General features: G+C 30.7%; 4 protein-coding genes across 4 annotated transcripts in view; 2 read left to right on the forward strand and 2 right to left on the reverse strand.

Moving 5' to 3' along the window:
* The first annotated feature begins 569 nt into the window (after positions 1-569).
* Positions 570-4,145, forward strand: Pbp95 (proximal sequence element A Pbp95). The gene has a single exon (XM_018548217.1). It carries the CDS (start codon positions 570-572, stop codon positions 3,480-3,482), a length of 2,913 nt encoding a protein of 970 aa, XP_018403719.1. The 3' UTR covers positions 3,483-4,145.
* A 717-nt stretch (positions 4,146-4,862) lies between these two features.
* Positions 4,863-14,856, reverse strand: LOC108780487 (lipase maturation factor 2). Its single transcript, XM_018548218.1, has 10 exons — positions 14,672-14,856; positions 13,935-14,118; positions 13,382-13,483; positions 10,054-10,238; positions 9,748-9,926; positions 7,863-8,112; positions 7,565-7,776; positions 7,207-7,447; positions 6,864-7,080; positions 4,863-5,445 (listed from the first exon to the last, which is right to left on the reverse strand). The coding sequence occupies exons 1-10, from the start codon at positions 14,763-14,765 to the stop codon at positions 5,166-5,168; spliced, it is 1,944 nt and encodes a 647-aa protein (XP_018403720.1). The 5' UTR covers positions 14,766-14,856; the 3' UTR covers positions 4,863-5,165.
* A 1,040-nt stretch (positions 14,857-15,896) lies between these two features.
* Positions 15,897-21,971, forward strand: Eaf (ELL-associated factor). The gene is made up of 5 exons (XM_018548163.1): positions 15,897-16,163; positions 19,046-19,277; positions 19,356-19,556; positions 21,456-21,718; positions 21,842-21,971. Exons 1-5 carry the CDS (start codon positions 16,070-16,072, stop codon positions 21,940-21,942), a joined length of 891 nt encoding a protein of 296 aa, XP_018403665.1. The 5' UTR covers positions 15,897-16,069; the 3' UTR covers positions 21,943-21,971.
* Positions 21,972-22,934: 963 nt separating this feature from the next.
* Chpf (Chondroitin polymerizing factor) overlaps positions 22,935-23,700 on the reverse strand; it is a 9,483-nt gene continuing 8,717 nt past the window's right edge. Inside the window, exon 6 of the mRNA XM_018548116.1 lies at positions 22,935-23,276. Coding sequence (XP_018403618.1) covers positions 22,975-23,276 — 302 coding nt within the window. The 3' untranslated portion in view covers positions 22,935-22,974. The remainder of the gene's footprint in view (positions 23,277-23,700) is intronic.

The raw sequence follows: 23,700 nt of genomic DNA on the forward strand, positions 1-23,700 counted from the left end.
AAAATAGAATATTTATGTCAACGAGTCAGTAAATAAAATACCCTTTGTCTCTTACTAGAAAGCACTATTGAAATTGATTATATTACGCCATTGCAAATATTTTATATAAACCATTTTTTAGCAAATCTCTAAAACAGTTTAAATATTTGATATAAAATGACTTTTAATGTATACTACTCTGAATGATGGAATTCATCATTAGGCGACATATTATAAATTATATCATCAATTTTTAGTGATTACATTTGTAAACATTAATTTTTATTTCACAGTGCAAGAGAAACAAGGAAAAAAATTATTTGCCTTTATTCGCCATGCAAGTACCAGATTTTATTTCAATTACTAATGATATCATATCCAGCACTGTTATTTTATTACTCAATATTGCATGAGAGGACTTTCTGAGGATTCCAGCTTTTTTTTACACAACCACTGCGTTGATTTTACAGGAATCGCCGTAAGTTTGTTCTTCGTTTACTATCTCTAATTAGATTTATTATGCTATCATTTCATTTATTTGTCACAGTAATTACACAAGAGGCGACAAGAAATTATATACTTCATTCATTATGAACGAATTCGATGACTTAGACCTTTTGGATATTCAAGCTGATATTCAGGCTCTTGATGAAGCTTTAGCCTTATCTGCGAAAAAAAAATCCGAGCAATATGCTAGTAACAGTCAACAATCTGACGTTTTGTCGAATGTCGTCGCTGAGGATAACGATGACTATGTCAACTATCTCCAAGCAAATCAGGAAATCGAAAAATCTTTGAACGCTTACGAGATTAATACAAGATTGATCACGGGCTTGACGATAGCTAAGAAGAAATTGACTGCTCTGCTGGAAGAATGCGAGCAGAAGATAAAGCTGCTGGACGAGAAGTTGATGAAATCTACGGATGAATCGAGCTCAAGTTCCAAATTGGCAATCAGCAATGCTGGTATACCATATTTCAAAGACAAGGATTATTTCAGTGCTCCTAAGAATATTGATACCAAGCGAAAGGAAGCCGCTGGTGAAGTGTTTCTTTTGAATTTGAAAAAGCCAAACCGCTGGTCAGGAAAAGACAGAGAAATGCTTTTAAGTGCCATAAACAATCAAGCTATCGAATCGGTACTGTCTGGAGGATTCAATAAAGAAATTGACGAGTCGACATCTGATAATCAAACTAAGTTGGTAATTCCCAGAAACTTCAACGAGATGGTGGGGCCGTTGGGTGCGAGAGATTTCGATTGGTATAAGATTTCTGTTATGGATTTCGATAATAAACATTCACCAGGCGAATGCAAGGCTATGTGGAATGTCTACCTGCATCCCGCTTTTAGAAAAAATGAATGGACAAATGCAGAAGATAAGAACCTGTTGAAATGTATCAGAGAATATAAGTGTCAAGATTGGGATGCTATTGCGCGGAAATTAAATACAAACCGTAGCGCATATCAATGTTTTATCAGATATAATACTATCAAAAAAGTGCCGTTAGCAGGACAATTGTGGACCAGGCAGGAGGACAAACATCTCATAAAAATTATAAACGCAATCAAGATCGGAGACTACATTTCTTGGTCCGAAGTTGCTAATCATTTTCGACACAGAACCAAGCAACAAATTTACGTACGATGGACGTATAGGAAAGCACCACATTTGAGAAAAGGTAGATTTACTTATCAGGAAACAACAACTCTCCTGAAAGCGGTGCAGAAATATGGCATGGATTTCTGTAAAATTTCAAGCACTGTAATGCCACATCGAACTTCGATACAACTCCAAGAGCGTTACCAAACGGTGGTGTCCAATGTCAATAATTGGAATGTTTGGACACTCAACGATGATATGATGTTAATTAATCTGCAATTGAAATACAGTAACGATTGGTCCAGAATAGCCAAGTATTTTTCCGATAAAACAAGAACACAAGTGAGACATCGATATAATGCATTATTAAAATATATAGCGAAGGGTACAAGTCTCGAAAGTATACCTAGACCGCCCCCTACAATTTCTAAAAGAAATTTTATTAATAAAAAGTCATCCAATAAAGAGAGCACCAAAAAGACACTTATTAAAAATACTATATCTGAGATACAACCTGTTGTAAATATTTTTGATATTCAGTTAAGATTGTATGAAGCTCTTTGTTTTCCACTTTCAATTAAACCTAATAATTCTGAAAAATTTTACAATAGCGAGCAGCTTATGCGTTACACTAAGAGATTATACAACACATTGAATTTATTAAACGCCAATCTTGATATTCCAGATAATTTTCTGAAATATGTACAATTAAATAACAAAGAGAAACAACTTCTAGTTTCTTTCAAAGAATATTTAAACGTAAGACATATACAGAATAATGAACTGATAGAAAAATATAGTGTACTAATGTTTGGTTGTACCCCAGAAGTTAATGAGAGTGATTTTTTCATACCACCACTTCCATTTGATGGACATGTAAAGCTCAGAAAAATTAAAAATCAAAAGAACACATCTATAGATTACGATTTAGACATTAATGAAAAATTTCTTATTGATGTACATGCAGATTTCTCTATAATTCCCTCTGTATTTCCTTTTGTAAGTATTGAGGAAGACATTCAGTTTCATAAACTTGGTCAGTTCTTAATAAATGATTACCATAATTTTTTAGAACAAAATGTAGATTTATATAAATCAACAAAATGTATCTTTTCTTTTGCTAAAACAAAGACTTCAAAAGAGATTTTATTAGAACACAATAAATTGAATGTAAATTTAGAGATAAGTTCGGAAGATTGCAACCAAGTGAAATTAATCAAGTCGAAAAAAACTAGATTAAATGTAAGTTTGGAAGATTACGAACAAGTGGAATTAAATAAGTTAAAGAAAGTTGGTAGATCAAAGGTAAGTTTGGAAGCTTATGAACAATTGGAATTTAACAAAGTTGACAAAGAAACTACGAGTGTCAAAGATGATGAAGATGTAAATATGGATAATATAATTCCACCAAATCAAGCGACTTTATTAGGTTTAAAGAACTTGTTTCTTTGGAAATTACTGTATGATTATCAACACGAATCTCATCTACGATGTGAATTGATGGCATTGTTTGGAAAGGAATTAAAATCAGAACATACTTCGACAAATTCTGAACTTACAAAAATGGAGAGCGCTGAATATCAACTGCTGCGAACGCGCCTACGGCAATTATTTGAACTTCCAATAGGTTTGTCGAACACTATATTGGAAGTGCAAGGGCCAGAAGCGATATTTTCAAAAGATAAGCCGACTCATCAAATAATCGCAACTATTTCAAAAAAAAGAAAGTTTGAAGACTATGAAAATACAGATATAAATCCTTTGCAATTAAATAAAAGAGATGACTCAAGTATTTCGGCTAATAACAATTCGCAACTTAACTTGGGCGTTACATCGAGAAACCTTCCTGAAGTACGTAGCTGCAAAAGAATTAATAAGAAATATAAAATCACTAGAAAATAACGCATAATTCTGGATCATTTAAATCAATATGGAAATACTTGTAGGAAGCATTAAAGTTTTATTTATTTCAAAACATGATACATTTTTTAACTTATATTTTTTTTTTATTAGGTTTACAACAATTCTCAGCCCCTTTTACTAAGTTTTGATGTAAAATTATAAAAGAACGAATATTAACGTAATATCAAAGTAAGCTCCTTTACTTTCCACATTTCGCCATCTTTCAAGCAACTATAATGAAAAAAATTGAAATTGATATCACGAAATCTTTGAAATCTCTTTTTACATGTACTGTGTACAACACAGAATTTTCGCCTAAAGCCGAGCAAATCATTTCTTGAACTTCTGCGTTTTTCTTCAGTTGGAACGAAAAAGAGGCATTGCCTCAAATGCTGAGCTGCTTTCAGGAAATACGCCTAGGTAGGTCTAAGCTATAATTTACGTTACATATATTATAGCAAAGATGCACCTAAGAGTTATCTGTGCATAATTTCTGAACGCAGCCCTGTTTTTCAAACGACATAGTTTTCACTACTATTTTTTTAGATTAAATTCGCAGTACCGATACCTATTATTTTAAAGCTTAAGCATGACACTTCAAAAAGACTATGACGAGAAAAAGATTCAAATTTGAATAAGTGCTGTAATTGATTGAATATAAGCGCCGAGAATTAAGTTGTAGATCTAATATATTGAAATAAATGGATGTAGAAAAAAAGACTAGTTTTTATTTATTACAAATATAATCTTCTGAAAATAATCCATTAAGTATTACATAACTGTGATAATTAACAATATTGATCTGCAAAATTTAGTACATATGTATGTGGATACATTCTAAATATATATGCATATACATGTTATAAACACTTCTATCTAGTATAATTATAAATAATATATAAAATTATATTTATAGATTTTAGGAAGGCCATAAGAGTGGCTGACAAAGTAATAATTTTAAACAAATGTATGTTTATTGAAACTTATTTACAATCTATGTAAATAATAAATCAAGAGAGACATGTAATAATTAGTAGAAGACATAAGGAAAAATGCAATATCAATGAATTGTATAAGAAAATATGTTTTATATCAAAATGTCTGTTCTCGTTACTTTCTTATTTTTATCATAATGGATATATTTTCTTTTGTTTCATTATAAGTACGTGATAATATCTTCCTTAAAACCATCGAAACTAATGTTAACAAATAATATATAATATATTCATAAAAGTATGAAACAAGAGATCTTTGATATACATACAGCACATGTATGTATACACATCCAATCCTTTAATAAATTCTTTATGCAAAATGAAATGCCTTTTACTTATTCTCTTATAAATAATTATCTTAGTAGATTTATATTTAATGCATTGTTATTATATAGGTACGATATAATAGTTAATATTGTCTAACAGAGCTCTAATAGATAGAAGAAATGTAATACATATATATCTTACATGCAAAAAAGTACCTTGCAACTTTATAGGTGCGTTCCGTTTCGCATATAATGCGCATCATGCGAAAAACGGAACGCACCTCAAGTCTGAGTTTACACTGTATGCAAATAATTCTCACTTAGCTGATGCATTGTATGTATATTTTACAGCTTGCATTTTATGTTGACATTCAAAATCTTGTAACTTATTAAATTTTTATAATGATTATCGTTCAGTATAATTATTTCTTTTTCGATACTGAATTGCCGTAACCCATTACGATTATTGCGCAACCAGCTGTGAAAACGCTCCATAACATTAGACTCGGTTCTATTTTACCGACCAAAGCTCTAAGGTTGTCTAAAATCAATTTAAGTGGTTCATTTGTGATTTTAAAACCTGGCTTTTCTTGAAGAATCTTCATTTTTGTTAAATATTCGATAAGCGGAGAATGACTTTGGCTGAATATTGGGAAATATTCTCCTATTCTTTCTCTAGTCCACCAAACACGAGTATTCGATCTGTGTAAGGACAATGGGATTAAATTGTGTGTCTATATAAATTCAAAGTGTGGTCAACATCTCATTGTGAACACTCTGAAGCATTTGAATAACCAATTAGAAGAAAGAATTTTACAAATTGTAACTAATCAAAGAATCCTTCAAAGCATTTATAAGGTAAATGTCTTAATTAGTGATAATCGACACGGTTTTCCTCAATAAATCAATTAATATAGATAATGTTTATTCTAAAAAAATATGTTAATATTCAAAATTGTATATGTTATCTATTACAACGAATTTTGAATAAAATTAAACGCTTTTGTTAACTCTAAAATATTATAATTGTAAACATGCTATTCACGATGGCAAATCTCTATTACTGAAATTTCATACAAATATGATATAAAACGATGAAAATGTTCTTGTTTTTAAAGAAAATATGTATAAATACCAATCATTATTAAATTAAAGAATAATATAATTTATAGTCACAATTTAGAAAATATACAAATATGAGTTCTTAATCTATGAATTGTCTTGCTTAAGTCAATAATATGTACATGATTTTGTATTAATTTGTGATTAGCCGGTACAGTTCCTAAAGGTAGGTAACCATCAAACAAGCATTTCCTTACAAACATTTGCAAATGTTTGCGAATGTTAGTGAATATTTTGTATGTAATGTTTTCTCTTTTAATTGTGTGTGTTTGAAGGCTTCGCCGAATTTATTCAGTTTGAAAATGCTTGCAAACGTTCGCAAACGTTTTGCACAATTGGTAGGTACCCACCTTAAGATGTCAGTTATGCCAGTAGCAACAAACCACAAATAATATATATGAGTGTCAAATACTAGTGAGTATACTCATAATTTTTTATTTTGTGAATTCAAATTACTTAGGCGTAAAATTGACTATATTCGTATGTTATTGCTAGTTGATTGCCAGTACTGAAAATCTATAGTTCCTGTTACACATACTAATATACTGTATTGACAACTGATAGTAATATACGAACACGGCCATTATTTAACTGTGTGTTATTATAATAAGGACGTTCCTATGTTTACTATATGTCAATAGTAAAAGGGACATTGCATGTTTTATATCACCCTATCAGTGATATGAACCAACATGCGTCACAAATTGGAACAATTTCGAATACATGTGTCATTAAATGGTACAAAAACAACATTTATGAAAATGTAATAAATTTAGAATTTCTAAAAAAATATAAAAAATTAATATCAATCTTAAGTGTCCAAATTTAAAAAAAAAATTAATTTCAAGTACTTATTGTGACATACATATCGATAAATTATTAATTCTCTTTTGCCACGAGATAACTTGGTTACTAATTGGGACATTTACCTTAACATCATAGCGTATACGCGCGCTCACTCGCTCACTCACACATTCACTCATTCTAGATGTACTCACGTTTGGCTCCACGATGCATAATGATAATGATAAAGGCTAGCTCTAACATATTTCGGTGGTCTATTTCGAAATGGATTTTCGACAGTATTCATTAGAGCCAGCACCTCAGGCTGTCCACTCAATAAACGATAGGCTAGTGACATTAACCACGGATTTTGATGATATGTACCTAAAGCAGCAAACCACATTTGCCAATCAAGACGAGGTTGATGGGGTGCTGTAAAAAAGAAATATGTGTTAAAGAATTCTTTATCTTTTACAATATTATAAAGTTTATTAATAAATTGAAGTATTAATATGAAAAGAAACGGTCTTGATATATCAATATGTGAAAATATCTTACCAACAAATGGTAATGAATTATTAACATTTCCTGGTTTATATAAAAACTCATATTCCTTCCAGGGTCCTTCAATACTGTCGCTTCCCTCTATCACAACTTCAGGTCTGCCATTGACTCCTGTCATACGACGGAATAGTCCATAACTGTTCGTTATATGAAAATGATCCACTTTTGAATGTAACCGAGTCAGATGATCAATCATTGTCGAATTGAACAGTTTAGATAAAGAGGAATATGGTACCTGCCAGCATTTACATTATACCTTATATGTATATGATAACAAGCTGCATATGTGCTGTAGAGCGTTGAACTTTCAGTTAATGGTAAATCTAGACACACTTATACCTGGTATACTTACAACGCTTATAGCAAAAATACAGGCTATAGAAAGGACGTAGAGAAGTGCAATTAACATTGCTATTAATTTATCAGTTAATTTATGCATTTCTTTTGTATAAAATACAGAAATAATTATCGGAACTAGCGTTAATGCAAAGGATGCTAGACCAATATATATTGAAAATATCACTACATGATATAGAATGTAACTAAATTGCTGCTGTGTAAATGCTAAAAAAAAAGAACGATTATGTGTGACCAATAATATTTGTTAAGACTAAATCATTATCAATTATCAATAAAATAGTGATACATACTGATATTAGATTCAATGGTCCAATTGTCCATTATCTTAAGACCATAGTAAATATATGCCCCGTACATTATTCCTCCATAAACCAATATGGTTATTAGTGTAGAAAGATAATTTTTAATATGAGATTTATTGTTTTTAGATTTTCGTTTATAAAAGAATTGATCATCCAGTAAGGATATGCATAAACAAATTGTAAGGAAGTTAAAGAAATTGTAGTTTCCAGTAGCAATAATACAGACTTGTAGGAGTATCTAGAACAACAACATTGAGTATCATAATTTTAAAAAATCAGTTAATTAAAGATGTATGTCAGCAGTCAAATGATTATCTACATTCAATAAATTTCAAAATAATTAAACAGTTACTAAATTACAAAATGATTTCTAAACGCTACTGTCATATTTAATCTTAAGTTTGCTACTTAATTCTAACAAAATTATTAACTAATTTTGAAGAAATTAATTTATGAAGTGAGGTAAAGAAGCTCTGTTGATTTCCAGTACAAATCTAAATTTGCATTTCTAATTATTTTTTTTTATCGGTAGAATTTTTTTTATTGGTAGAAGTATACTAAGTGTAATACATTATTTTATATATAATATTGTAAGTATCAGCATTACTTCTTTAAGAAAGAAGTTATATCGTTGCAAAGATAAATTATATTATGAATAAAATTTGGCAACATCGCACTAAATAATGAGGTTGATCATCTTGATATAAAATCAGTACAGATCGGTATACCACCATAGTACACCATTGCACTCGAGGCCGCGTTTTTTTTTCTATCACCATACTATCGGAGTCTTGTGAGACCACTCGAACGGGTCGGACATGTTTTGTCCCGATTCGGGTAATACATCACCTCGATTAATATTTTCGAAAAGTGTTGCCGACTTCGACCGACCCTTAGCATCCAATATATCGGAAATCCTTCACTCGTCTGGGCGCGCGGAGGTGCGGAAAACGTTATACGTGCATCGAGGCCGCATGCGTCCAGTGTTTGGAGAGCGCACATCTTTGACTTTATTGCATCATCTATTATACCTGTCCGATTTCGAGGTGGCTGATACTTTGCATGCGTTACATCTAATTTACGCATACCTCAGTGGCCAAGTATTCAGCCTGTCGGTTGCGAGGCCAATAAATTGAAGAGGCCGCGTTTTAGTAACTCGGTATTGTTTGATAAATATTTTTTAACACAGACGTTTCGTATCCGAAATTTTGGTACACCAAGTTAATTTAAAAAAATTAAATACATAATAAAGTTTAAAAATATGGAAAATTTGGATAAATTTCCTCCCTTAAAGAGATTAAAAGAACGATTTGCTACTGACAAACAAATTCGAAAAAGGCACAAAATTATTGGTAAAAAAATATATGCTTTTAAAAAAAAATATCCACAATTATACTGCGCGCGCATTTCATTAGTTGTGTTATGTTGCCAAAGTCTCAGAAGGCAGATATTAACAGAAATTACATTTTCCCAAAATTCAGATATTACAAATCAATTTTTTCTTAAATTATTCGGTAAACTTGTTATATTTTGTAGTTTATATGTTCATTAGACATTCTTTATATTAATGTTTTTTATTTCGTTTTTGTTATTATAAGAGATATTATACTAGAAAAATGGTCAATGTGTGCACTGTTTGTAGAGTATTCCGTAACACATAAAAACATGTGTTACGGAATACTATTTTTTATAATTATTTTCTTGAAAATGATACCGTAAATTGACTTAAAATTTTACATGTAGATAGAAAATATATGAATGGACACCTTAGCTAAATATTACAACATTAACTTCGAGGTTCTGACATACATCTTTAATCGACATAATTTTATAGATAATTTTCTTGTAGCCTATTATAGACAATTTTACATACCTGCAAATAAAATGCTATTACTCTAACTTTTCTGTTCGGGAAGAAAAATAAAAGAGGTACAGCAAGCTCGATAACGTTTGCAGCAACGGTAAATAATCGAAGTAACCACGTTGGTAAATGATGTGCATACCATGCCAGAGCAGTTGGTATACATTGCGATTCAAAATGAATACTTAGTGCTGCAAAATGAAAAGTATATAATATGTATAAAATGTATGTATATAAATATGTAACACCTAATTATAATGTATATATGTAAAATATACATTATTTTTAGGCACATATATTCTGTAAAAATAATTTTACCATCTAATTTCCACCAGATTGGACAGCCTGAAGTAAGTTTCACTACTCCACTAGAAAACAAAAGGCGGAAAAGCAACCAACGCACAGCCCAGAGTGTCACGTGATCGCTTGGATTCCCGCGATAAGCATGCCATAACGGTGCCACAAATATACATAGAAAACCAACCTCCAGTAGTAAAACGTCCCTGCAAGTCAAATATGTACAAAATTTGATTAAGCTATTAAATTATATAAAATGTTCGTAAAAGTTGGTACTAAACTATAGAAATATATATGTAGTAGTACTCAGGGAATGGAAAGTTACTTTTTAAAAATAACTAGTTACAGTTACTCGTTACCGAGTAAAAAATGTAACTAGTTACAGTTACAGTTATCGCTTTTTAAAAGTAACTCGTTACAGTTACCGTTACTTGAAAAATAACTTTTCGTTACTTTTCCGTTACTTTTTTAAAATCAATTTAAAAATGTATTTTTGCACTTTTTTTTTTATATGTAATACTGACAAATATATAGTTTTTTTTAAAAAAAAAAAAAACAATGTAGAATGGCTCAAATAATAAATTAAATAAAAGTAAAATGAGAAGAGTTACGAGCCAAAAATGAAACAGTTTATTTCCGATAAGAACGACGATGACAATGTAATTAAATGTATAAATATATATTAGAACAATACATAGATAAAACAAGATAAAAACAAACGACGTTTCGACACTTATTGTCATCGTCTTTTAAACTGTTTCGCTTTTGGGTTCATAGCCCTACTCATTTTACTATTATTTAATTTATTTTTTAATTTCTTTTAAATACAATTTTGTAATTCTAAAACCTGTAAAATATGCAGCAAATTGAAATATTTGTATGTCCTAATGTATTACATAGAAGATAGAAGTGTAAAATAATTACTGAATCATAACGGCCGAATGTCTAAGGGCTTTCAAGTCTTATTGATAAGCGCTATAAATAGCATGTATCCAATCGAACCGTATTCAATCGTGTGCAAAGTAACGACAAAAGTAACTGTAAATTTCGTTACCGTTACCCAAAAAATGTAACTCGTTACCGTTACAGTTACCAAAAAAAGAAAGTAACGCAGTTACCAGTAAAGTTACCAAAAAAGTAACTTGTAACTGTAACTTCGTTACAAGTAACGAGTTACTTCCATTCCCTGGTAGTACTCATGAAAACACAAACTGAAAAGTTTTTTAATATAATAAGCAGAACAAGGCAGAACTCCAAAAACCATTCATTTCCGAATTATAAAGCAAAAGATAAATTTAATTAAAATGTTTTCGATAAGGATCAATAAATTTAAAAATAATAGAAAAGAAAAAGGGCTACGAGCCAAAAATTCATTAAAATATTCAATTGTTTGTAAATAAAAATTGTCGTTTGGTTAAAATTACATAGTTTGATTAAAAGAGAATAACAAACGTTTCGACCTCTATTAGGTCATTATCAATGTTACAAAGATCGCAAGTTGTTAACAACTGTTCGAGATTATAAAATTAAAATATAAAATAAAAAATATAAAAAAGACATTTCTATATTTTTTTTACAGAAAAATGTTATTAAAAATATATAACGGTAATCTTATACCATAACTCTAAAATAATGGAAATTGTTTTCTAATAATAATATACACTCTATTCATCACTTGAAAGTTAACATTTACTCTTTCAACGAAATACTCTAAATCAGACAGTAAAAGAACTTTTATCTTTTCTATACAATCAGTAATTTTATCCTACACAATTTATATAATTGTAGCAATTGTATCATTTACAAAGCCCAAATTGGCATCAATATTATGTCTTATCATAACATTTGCTCCAATTTTAATTGTAATTCGCTTTGATAATCCAGGTGTTCACATATCATTATCATTATTATCCGATCAATACCTCTGTCATTTTTTTCATATATGATTAGTTTTATAGAAAAATATTACCAAAAATATATAATAAGCAACACATATTTAAAATCATTCTAAATTGAGACTATTTGTATTCTTATTGAGTCTTCTTATTCCAAAGAAAAATAATAGTATTCTAATTATTCTTTAAAAATAATTTTATTGAAGATCTTCCAATTCTGACCCAAGTAATAATTGCATAAATTCTCCTTCAAAAATTATTGTATAAAAATAAAAGATATGATACAGCAATAACACAGGCATCAAGTTAAAAAAGATATTTCAACCTTCCCAAAAAAAGTAATAACTTCAATTTTTCTTAAAAAATATTTTTATTGAAGGTCTTCCTATTCTGATTTAAGTAATAATAGCTTTAATTCTCCTTCAGAAATTATACGAATTATTATATAAAAATTGCTATTACAAAGTTTACTTAACTTTAGTGATATGTAAACCAAGTTATATTCTATCGCGCGTATATAAACTTACCTTTTTAGAGAAAGGTAAAAAAAGCACTAATACATGCTTCTCGTAAAGAACCATTTAGGCCGGTTTCAATAACGCCAATTACTTAATCGGCTATGGAACTGACTAATTGCGTTTGCTGATTAGTAGAATTAATTACTTACAGTTGACAGTTAATCATCGATTAGGATTAATCGAGTTGGTGATATAATAGTATATTTCGACCTAAATGATATCACATCACTAATTTTTAAATTTACTCTAGTGAGATGTGTTTGATTCAAATTTGATGAGTAAATATAAAAGATGATTGATATAAATATGAAAACCTTATAACGAAATCAATCTCATAATTCAAAAATAAATTGGAGAGAACAAAGGACAATAGGAGGCAATAAATATAAAAAATTTGATATTAACAATTGGCGCAAAGTTAAATCCCACACCAATTATAAAGTATGAAATAAAAGATATATATAATGAGAAAGAGAGAGATCGCAATTTATTCAACGACATTTTCTCTTCCAACCAAAGTAGTAGTTATTTAATTCTTCTTAGAAACGTTATTCAAAACGTCATGACAATATTATGACATTATCCATTCGAATCCTGAGTAAAATTTTTTGCAATAAATTCTTTACATTGTTTTGAAGAAATTCATTAATATCAATAATATTAAATTGCCTGTCCACTTAATTTGTGATATTATCTACATACTCTAATTTAGGATTATATTTTAGGATTAATAAAAATAATCAACGCGCAGTTTTCTTGAACTGGGAATTGTAAAATTCACTGTAAAAAATTTATTGCAAAATATATTACAATATTATTCTCTAAGACCTGCTTTATATGAATGTGATCTTTCTTTTGTTTGTTTGTGTTAAATATTTATCAATCGAATTTCACTTAATATTATCAATTATTTATATAAAAAATTGTGAAACTCACCATTGGAAAAACATAAATGTTTGACCGATCTGATACAAAGAATAATATAAAAGCCACAATCCTGCAAATACTGGAGCAAGGCAAAATTTCTGTGAGACGAATCTGAAATGAAATGTAATTTTAGGCATTAACAACTCCCTCACTGTGAATTTACACACTTGTGTGCAATGACAATGATTGTAAAATACAATTAATAGAAATTAATATAAATTATAAGACTTACTTCTTGATAGATCATATTTTACAAACATTCTTACATACATTAAAAGTATTCTTTTGATATTAATTTCTGTTAATGAATTCGGTCACGCTGAATTAGAGCATATTAAAAACTAAAAAGATTTAATAGAATATACGTGTATTATTTCATTATTAAGTTGATTCTATTAAATGACTAAATGATAATATCATTTATAGATAATTATTAAAAACTATATGTATATCTTTAATTAGCTTTGCTAATTTCATATACATATAGCAGCTTTTAATATTCATTAATCTAGCATAATACAAATGATTGCATCATAATTCACTACATAATTTTCAAATGTACCCTGCAAAAGAAAGAATAGCTCCAAGAAGAGATAGCACGTCCAGCATGTAATCAACATTTAAGCCTAAATATGGTGCAAACCATAAAAATGTTGGTTTCTGTTTTATTTTATTCAATAATGTTGGGCGTCCTTTAAGATCCACTTGCGTTCTGGCTGGTAGGATTCCATTGTCGCCGTATAATCCTGTTTTACATATTATTAATTAATAACATTGCAATACCATAATATGTCAGAAATGAGATTTATATAAAGTCTATTTTTTTTATTTCTGAATATTTTCTGTATTTAAAGTAAAATTTACGGATAGAAATTTTGGAAAGCAAGGAGGCAAATTCTTGTACATAACATAAATAAATAAATTGAAATAAAAATAACAAACTATATAATCTATTCTAAAATAAACTTTATATATAGGTTTTTATATTCCTGAATGAAACACTCAAGATTACAAATGAGATTCACAATGTAGGCATTAAAATTCCGTTATGCAACATAACGAAGGAAGCGTAATCGCTCGAATACTGGAATACGAGCAAAAGACCGTTATCTTTTGGAGTCCGTATACAAGTCCGTCACAAGGCATCAAACGTTCTTGGAATGTTTTACGCAAATTGCAAATTGTTTAACGCTAAACATTCTTTGGGGAAGGCGAAAAAGTCCCGTACTCACGGGGAGAAGATTGGCCGGGTTGGCGTTGGTGGTCTAAGCTTTAGTCGGGAGATGCAGTGTACCTTACCTGGAATCTGCACGTAGAAACTGAGGAATGCGAACAGATATATAATGCAAATTCCGCGTAGGAACAAGTTACGGGTATAGCGTAATTGTGCCATAGCCGTGATCGGAAGTTATGTGACAAATTTTGCATTTAATACACAACTAAACACTCGAAACACTGTCACACAGCCACAGACTGCCGAATCAAATGGGACAACATTAACAACAACACAGTATACAGTTGCGCAACTCTATTCATTATGTGAAGCCAAAATCGTAGCGCGCATGCGCAAGTTGAGACATTGGGCACGTTCAGCGGATTCAACAGTTGAGGGAGCGCTCGTTTTGTTATTGGAGTATTCTTTTAGATCATCCAATCAGAATTTTAGATCTAGAAGAATGCACCAATAACAGTGAGCGCTCCCTCAACTATTGAGTCCGCTGAATGTACCCATTGTGGGGGCTAACGTGTCTCGTTGCCCAACATTCCCATCAATCAACAATGCGCTGTGCGTGTCTGTCTACCTACGTCGATGTTTCACCGAAGGCCAAACGGGAAGGCAGGAAAATGCGTATCCAGTGAGAGGTTAAATATAGAATCTCTCTCAAGTTTAAAGATGATTTATTATCAAACTCAAATGATTACAAATTATTGCCATGTTTTTATAACAGTAAACTTTTCGCGCGCCATAGAATGGACGCTTCTATTATCTCTAATCGTACCTGTTCTTCTAGATAGGAAACTAACTGTAACTGAAAACTGAACAGACTTGAGCGCCGCAGGAAACGCTTGCAACGCCATAACATTACATACGGTAACGCCATCTGCGTTACTGTATACTGCAACGACAAATTGTCGTTGGTATACTGTGACGAAGCTCGCTGTCTCATTCGCTCTCAGCGCGCCGAAGGCGAACAAGGAGACAACTTAATGCAACAAGGACAGAGCGACACGCTTCTGCTATCAAAAGTGCGTTCCACTCATGGTGGAAGTAATCCTTCCACCATGGTTCCACTTGACGCTCGCAACGCTCATGGAATCGTTTCATCCTTAAGCGGGGAGCACAGACTTTTGCATAACGCATAAAGCATGTGCATAAGGAATTTCATTGGTCCATTTTCTTATGCATGAGTCAGTGGACCGATCAAATTCTTTATGTATATGCGTTATGCAAAAGTCTGTGCTCCCCGCTTTATTGTTTATTAAATGTTAAACAAGGACAAATAACGCTCGAGAGCGTGTGAGCGCCAAGTGGAAAGTGGACGCACCCCAAGTCACACGTACACGAGCTTGTGCTTGTGTGAGTGCTACTGGTTGCGCCAGGCCGCCGACCGATGACGCTAGTCGCGATGTCGTAAACCGTCCCCTGAAATCACCTGAAATAGCATTCCTGCAACTTGGAAATCACATCACTGCAACATGGTCGAACGTCTTGGTTTGGGACCTGAGGTCCGCGAGCTCAAGCTGGGGCCTAGCTTCACGAGCAATAATTCCAAATTTCACACCTTGAAATGTAAGTAAATCCAATTTCTCGAGGTAGAGACATAGTGGCACCCTCGCGACCCTTTGCTTTGAAGATACTAGAAGTTAGAGCCAGCAGCTTGGAACAAAACAAGAATCTTAGCAGAGCATAATGCTAGAATATATATCTGATCTCAGAATATAACTGATTCTTCAGTTTACATCAAGAAGCGATTTCCCTTACAATTGTTTTTTTCAATTAATTTTCTTTGATTTTTTCAATTGATTTTTTCCTCTTAGTTCAGATTGAGTCTGTGTCCACAATCTCGCTTTAGGCTGGATCTACAACCTCTCTTTAGACTGAATCCACAACCTCGCTTTAAGAGGCCCTAAGCCATAAAGCCATAAGAAATTGACCAATCACAGTAGATTTTTTTTTTCGCATTCAACTATGATTGATCAATTTCTTATGAGCCCCAACACAGGACTTTTGCATAACGCATAAAGCATGTGCATAAGGAATTTCATTGGCCCATTTTCTTATGCATGAGTCAATAGACCAATCAAATTCTCTACGTATATGGTTTATGCGTTATGCAAAAGTCTGTGCTCCCCGCTTAACACATCTATCTATATAGCCTTAAGCTCCAGACACAATGCCAGGGAATAATGACAGCGATAGAAATAACACAATTTCTGCTTATTAGAAATTTTATATTCCGGTGTATCCGATTTCTGATGGGTTGAAACCATATTATTGCTATTGCTATTTCCTTACATTATGTCTTGGACTTGAGGCCAATATTACATTTGTTTATTTTTGTCATACAAATTTTTCAAACTTGTTGAGTGGCTATAGGATAGATGAAGTCATTTCTTCTAGATAGACTTTAATCTAAAGAATTATATTTTTATTTTTTATTCACATCCAATTTTCCAATTATAATATATCTTGCTACCATTAACACTAGCGGAATATTTGGACAATAGATGTATCATGCAGGAATTGTTCATTGAATAAAACATTTGAAAAACTCTAGTTTTTAAAAAATAAAGATTTCTATTATCAATAAAAATATGAATATATACACACACACACACACACACACATGAATATATATATATATATATATATATACATTTTTTCTAAATCGTTTTGCTTAAAAGTGATTTTCAAATTATTAAAATTAAAATTGACATTAAAAATTTATTAATTTAAAATTATTGAGATGAAACAACTTAATACATTCCTCATAAAGTAAACAACAAAGTTTCATAAAACATTGGCATTAGTAATAGATCATAATCCTCTTACATCTTTGAAGTAAATATATCTGTGAAAGCCTCAAAAGTATTGTAAGCTCATCTTTTATCTAATAGCTGAATTTAAAATAAAATATCCTTATTTTATTTAAGATATATTTATATATGTATAATTTATCTTATCTTTATGTACACAATTTTGAGTAACCTAAGTGTGTGCAGCATTGTTGATAAACATACAAAACTTTATGGTCAAACTTTTTTGTATATAAACACTCTATATAAGTTTAAAATCAGGAAGAAAAGTTCTAGTACAGTCTAGTGCAGCAATGAAAGACAAACTTTATAATTAACGACTAATTAAAAGTCGATGTCTAAGTACTATTGTTATTTAAATTTAATAGTCTCTTATCTTTTGTATCCTAAGTGTCATAAGCTTTCTAATCAGACACCTAACAAATTTACATTAATATCACATTTATCCAATTATTGCATAGTTTTCATTAAAAATCTTAATTTTTTTTCCATTTTTGTGTCCCTTTGTATCAAGACTATTATTTCTGACAATTTGTAAGATTCAAAGCTTTAAAAGCTATGTATGCAGGGTGAGGCAATTTAAACATTTTTTTGTATCATCAAAAACAAGCAAGTTATTAAAGAACTATTTTAGATATGTATACACTATACAGGGTGCTCCTGGATTAAATCACCAAACTTAAAATATGAATTCAGGACTTGAAAACAAACAACAAATTTCTTCTCAACGTATACTCGCAAACACTTCGTTCAAGAGATATTTACTTCTGAAGTTATACAGAACTGTAGTATTAAACTCGCTTGAATGCGAATGGATTATCACACACATTTTTAAATAATAAATTGTATAACCTTTTGGAAAATATTCCTTTGAATATGAGAATGAATTTCTGGTTTCAATTGGATGGTTGTCCTGCTCACTATGACAGAAGTCCTCGACAGTTGCTTAATACTCATTTTCCTGGAAGATGAATCGATTGTGCTAGACCCGTGGCTTGGCCTCTGCGTTCACCGAATTTAACACCATTAGATTTTTTTGTATGGGGTACTTTAAAATAAAATGTGTATGAAGTGCCCATTAATAACTTGCAATCATTAATGTAGAGGATTGTGCAAGCGTGCGAAGAAATTACAGACTCACAATGTTAGTCAGCCACTCGTTCTCTCATCGATAGATGTAATGCTCTAGATTTTATTGCATATTATTATAGTCCTTTTTAAGACCTTTCGAAAACACTATAATAAAACATTTTTCCATGAAGTACTTTTCGAGTTATAAGATTTAAAAGATTACGGCATTACCGGCATTAGCATTACATGAGGAAATGACAGCTAAAACCTTGTGGATGTTGTTCAATGTCATGGTCTTCAATTCTACTAATATCAAGATCTACCCTATTTATAATTATATAATTCTGATTCTTCGAAGCTTCAAAGATTGAAGTATCAAAATTTCGAATTTTTCAAAATTTTAATACCAAAGTTTAGAAGCTTCATAATTTGAATATTAGAGTCTTCAAAGAGCATATCATCGATCATATTCTGTATTTTTTCTCTTAAATAATTTATTATCTATGTCCAAATTTTTATCTCTATCTTCCTTTCGATCACAGAATCTGACTATGATTTTTCCAGATGATTTCAAACCTGCGAGTGTTGACGAGTCCAAGGTTGCCAGAGTCGACGTGGGTTCAGACAACACGATAACAGTCACTGTGCCTCATTTAGATGGTGCTGGTACCCCTCATACTGTGTTCAAGGGTTCGCAGAGACCTTATAACAAGGAGTACGTCTTAATTTTTGATAAAACTACCGGGGAAATTACGTTGGAAAAATTAACTGCGAATATTCAAGTTAAGAAGACACGGTATGTTCATCGTAATCCATTTTTTGTTGCATTGCATTTTTATGCGCTATCAAGTCTTATGACTTCTGTTTTTTGCAGAGCGGAACTCAAACGTAATAGCAATAACAATTCCATGTCTGTTGAGGTTAAAAAGAGCCCTACTTATGGCAGAGCGAACGGGAGGACCAAAGTTATTAGTGGGAAGAAGAGAGAACCTTCACTGCAATTGCATCCCAAACAGAGTTCGCCACGGACATCACCGTACGATAAACCAAGTCCACCTAATACATCTGTCAATAAGTATATATTATCAAATTTTTTAAATAAACAAATTTTTTAAATAGATTGAAGGAATGATTCAGATTAGATTGTGTTCAGTTTAGATTAATTAGTTGTGTTTTATTTGCTATTCGGTTGCGATATTAAAATATTGCAGTTATTAATTTTCTTCTAATTTGTCTCAAGGACGCATCGTAATTTTTGCATAAAATTAAAAAAATTTTTAATATATCTACATTATATTTTTATAAGAAAATTTTTGGAAAATATTTTTAAACTTTAGTCAAAACTTACTCAATTTATTTGAACTAAAAAAAAAAGGATAATTTAACATTTTAACATTCATAATCTTATTAATAAATATAAAATTTATTTTGCGATTGACACGGTATATGGTAATATACAAACTAGAAACTCACTTTCTATCTATCTGATTAATATTTATATTATTTTATTCCAAAGAACGTTTATAGAAAAGCGATTTCAAATATGTATTAATTGTCTCTCTCAAAAATAAATTCTACGAGATAATTATTATTTAGCAAAATATTGTATAATAACTTTGTTGTGCGTGCGTGCGTGCGTGCGTGTGTGTGTTAAAATTTGAGAGTTCATATATTTATTACATTTTAATTATACTAATTTACAGCAAAAATTACTTTGGATTGGACTACATGTATTTTATAAATTTTTTAATACTGAAAACGATGTCGCAAATAAAAATATTCCAGCACGTCAGATAATTGAGGTTTAATACTAAAAAATAGTTTTTTTGCAATATTTTTTTTATAAAGAAGGTTAACATTTTCTTGAAATTTCGATCAGGAATCATGAATGTATTATTCATCCTCTGTAAATTTTTTTTTTATTTCAATACCTTATTTTTTAGCTATGAACGATTAATGCTCATTTTCACCAATGCAGATTAACTTTAATATCGGTTCAATTTACTCTTTGTCTTTTTCTAGTTATAAAAATTAGAAAAAGATAAACAGTAAGTTAAACCGAGATTAAAGTTAATCTTTATTGGTGGAAATTAAAGTAAATATAGGAACTATTTCAATATAGGGACTCTGTCATATATGCATGATTCAAAACAACGACGCGCGCATGCACGCACACACACACACACACACACACAATGTGTCTATTATTAATCTTTTAAACTAACTTTTAAATTAACTAGTAGTTTTTTTAACATGGCCGAAAACACTACCGCGTCTTCTGATATAATATATTTTTTTATCAATCAATTTGCATACATCAATAGTAAATATAAAGAAAAGGGGAGTCATCTCCGATGACTTTGACATATGTTGTCAAGGTCGTGACCTTGAGTGACCTCCACCAGGTTTTAGGTAATGGTCGCTGTCCGTTAAAAAGTTATGAACAAAAAAATTTGAAAAATTACATTTTATTTCTGCTATACATGTATGATAATAGAGGCGCACGATTTCCATAATTGTACTGTTCTACTTTTTACGCGAAGCACTCCACACCAACAAATGCGTTGGGTTAGGTTATTTTTAACAGTAGTGGAGCCCCCCCCCCCCCTCACACAAGAAAGTCGACACACACGCACACATACACACAGAGAAAAATTTATGCTGTAAGTTAGCCCCCCCTCACCACCAGTGCTAAATAAATACGTATTTAGTGTATATACAGTATACAATAAAAATGTTCCGGTTTAGAAAAAAAAAGTTACATGATTGATTTCCAATTATCTGGGCATAATCCTGAACGTACCGCTAGTGGAACGCAAACGATTTGATTGACTATGGATTTATAAGAATTCAATTACATTTAATTGCTTAAAATGAGCAGACTAGCTGCATTATTGACTTGTACATACATGCCCAAAATTTAACCATGAAATTAATGAATGTGCTATAAACATTGCATTGATTTGAATAACAGCTCTTCACCTGTGCAATCGTCAAGTGGGCAACCGACCTTAGCCAGTCTGCCGATGATCGGATCCGACAATGATGATTTTGCATTGTCATCAGTGATGCCCGGTTCTTCTTGTACACAGACCGTAATTCCTCAGTCAATTCCAATATCAAATACAAAATCGACAACCTTAGAGAGCGATTCCAGTTCGAGCAGTTCGAGTTCAGATAGCTCAAGTAGTGATTACGAAACAGAAAATGTAATCTCGATACCAATAGGAATTAATGGTAAATAGAAAATATATTATAACTTTTCTTTACATCATTTTTTAAATAAATTTAGTAAAATGATTTCCAATTATATATAAACTTCATTTGTTTAAAATTGTATATATAAAAATTTGTTTTTAGGTAATTTGAATGGTACAACTGTCTCACCCACATTGTTCGTGACGGACGATATTTTAAATGATGATCTGCAGTTATCTGAATCAGAATCGGATAGTGATTAATAGTGATATATTCATAGACTTAAAGTGTTCCAAGAAAGTCAAATATATAATTTTTGTTCTGCGATATCTCTTTGTTAATATATCGATAATTTTATAATTCATTAAAATTCCTTGAAATTTTTATATATACTTCGCTATTGTATCGTAATTGTAATAGATACAATTATTTTTTTACAATTGTAAAAGAATACAAACCTAGATCTACCATTTAAAATAAACAGAAATTAACACTATAAATAATTATACATTTTTTTTCAAGAATAAAATCATGAATAAATAAAATGCTCATATAATATATAAAATTGACATATGTATATATATAATTTATTTATTTATTTTTTTAATTTAATTTTAATTTATTGTGTACTTAAGAATTACATCCAGAGTATACAGAGATGAGTAAATACACAAATAATTAGGCACTTTGCTGTTTCAACGTCTACCAAAATAATACAATATCAAATCTTATTTGGATAGTGAGAGTTTCAAACTAAATATACCGATGAAAATAAGCCACTTACGATCAAGCTGGATCTTGGATGTTTCTAATATAATCTCATGTGAATTTATATACTACGTATGTAGATCCCTAAATGCGCGCCGAAATTTTTTTAGACTTACATTATATTAGAAGTATCCAAGATCCAGCTTGACCGTAAATGACTTATTCTCATCGGTATTTAGTTCAAAATAATAAAAAATTAAACAGTAAACATGTTGCAGTAGAACGTCTATATTTATAACGCATAATTAAAGTTTACAGTTGAATTGATTAATGACAACGACAACATTAAAATACATGCAACAGATACTACGAAAAAAGTACAATACATAATTTATGATATGAAAATAGAATATATATAAATCTATATAAAAAATATATCTAACATTGAATATTTTTGATCTAGATCGTTGATAATTGTCAACATCTACTTTTTGCTTTATGGAGATCTAATGCGTTTAAATAACATAAATTACGATAAATAGTTTTACAAGTTTTTTATAAAGATTATGTACTGCGATCTACATTTTTTATGTTTGATAGCTCTGATAATCTAATATCAGTCTAGCTAATTGACTACGTTTACCCAAGTGATTGTTCCTTAAATTAAGGCAATTTTTATAAATATTATCATTGAAAGCGTCACCGCAGTTGACATCTTTGTATTTTATCTTCAGTGTTGGTTCTATCGCACGAAACACATGTATATCGCTAAAGGACACGTACATTTCAAACAAAGAAGTTACAGGACTGTGTTTAGAAAGTTTTAGTAGAGTAGCAACATCCTTATCCGATCGCACTAACGGAATATTCGCCTCGACTGTTTGGCGCACTGAAACACGTTTCAACAAAAACATCCAATATATATATATATATATATAAAATATTTTATTTATATTAAAATATTCAGACTTTATGAAACAAGTTGAAAACACAATGCATACTTGCGTTATAATCTTTAATATAAAACGCGATATTATTATAATTTTGCTCATCGTATTTGCCATAGTTGCTATTGACATTCACTTCGTCATGAGCTGTTGCTTCATCTGCATAAATTATATCAGGATGGTATTCGATGAACGGAATCGGACTGAATATTTGATAGCGGTTAATGGTATTCATTCGAACCTGGAGAATAATAACGAATTAATTGTATTCGAAATAATACCTTGCGAAAATAATACTTAAGGCAAAACAAAATGTAAATCGAATGTAAAGGGAGAGTGACAGAAGCAATTAAAAATTTTAAGGAG

Source organism: Cyphomyrmex costatus, unplaced genomic scaffold (assembly GCF_001594065.2).
Source record: "Cyphomyrmex costatus isolate MS0001 unplaced genomic scaffold, Ccosl1.0 scaffold70, whole genome shotgun sequence".
Taxonomy (NCBI): Eukaryota; Metazoa; Arthropoda; class Insecta; order Hymenoptera; family Formicidae; genus Cyphomyrmex; species Cyphomyrmex costatus.

Coding starts and splice junctions, on each gene's coding strand:
- Pbp95 (XM_018548217.1), top strand. CDS start 570: ATGAACGAATTCGATGACTTAGACCTTTTGGATATTCAAGCTGATATT.
- LOC108780487 (XM_018548218.1), bottom strand. CDS start 14,765: ATGGCACAATTACGCTATACCCGTAACTTGTTCCTACGCGGAATTTGC. Junction 13,484..13,934: donor GCTATTCTTTCTTTTGCAGG/GTACATTTGAAA, acceptor ATTTCATTTCAG/ATTCGTCTCACAGAAATTTT. Junction 7,777..7,862: donor GACCATTGAATCTAATATCA/GTATGTATCACT, acceptor CTTTTTTTTTAG/CATTTACACAGCAGCAATTT.
- Eaf (XM_018548163.1), top strand. CDS start 16,070: ATGGTCGAACGTCTTGGTTTGGGACCTGAGGTCCGCGAGCTCAAGCTG. Junction 19,278..19,355: donor ATTCAAGTTAAGAAGACACG/GTATGTTCATCG, acceptor TGTTTTTTGCAG/AGCGGAACTCAAACGTAATA. Junction 21,719..21,841: donor GATACCAATAGGAATTAATG/GTAAATAGAAAA, acceptor ATTTGTTTTTAG/GTAATTTGAATGGTACAACT.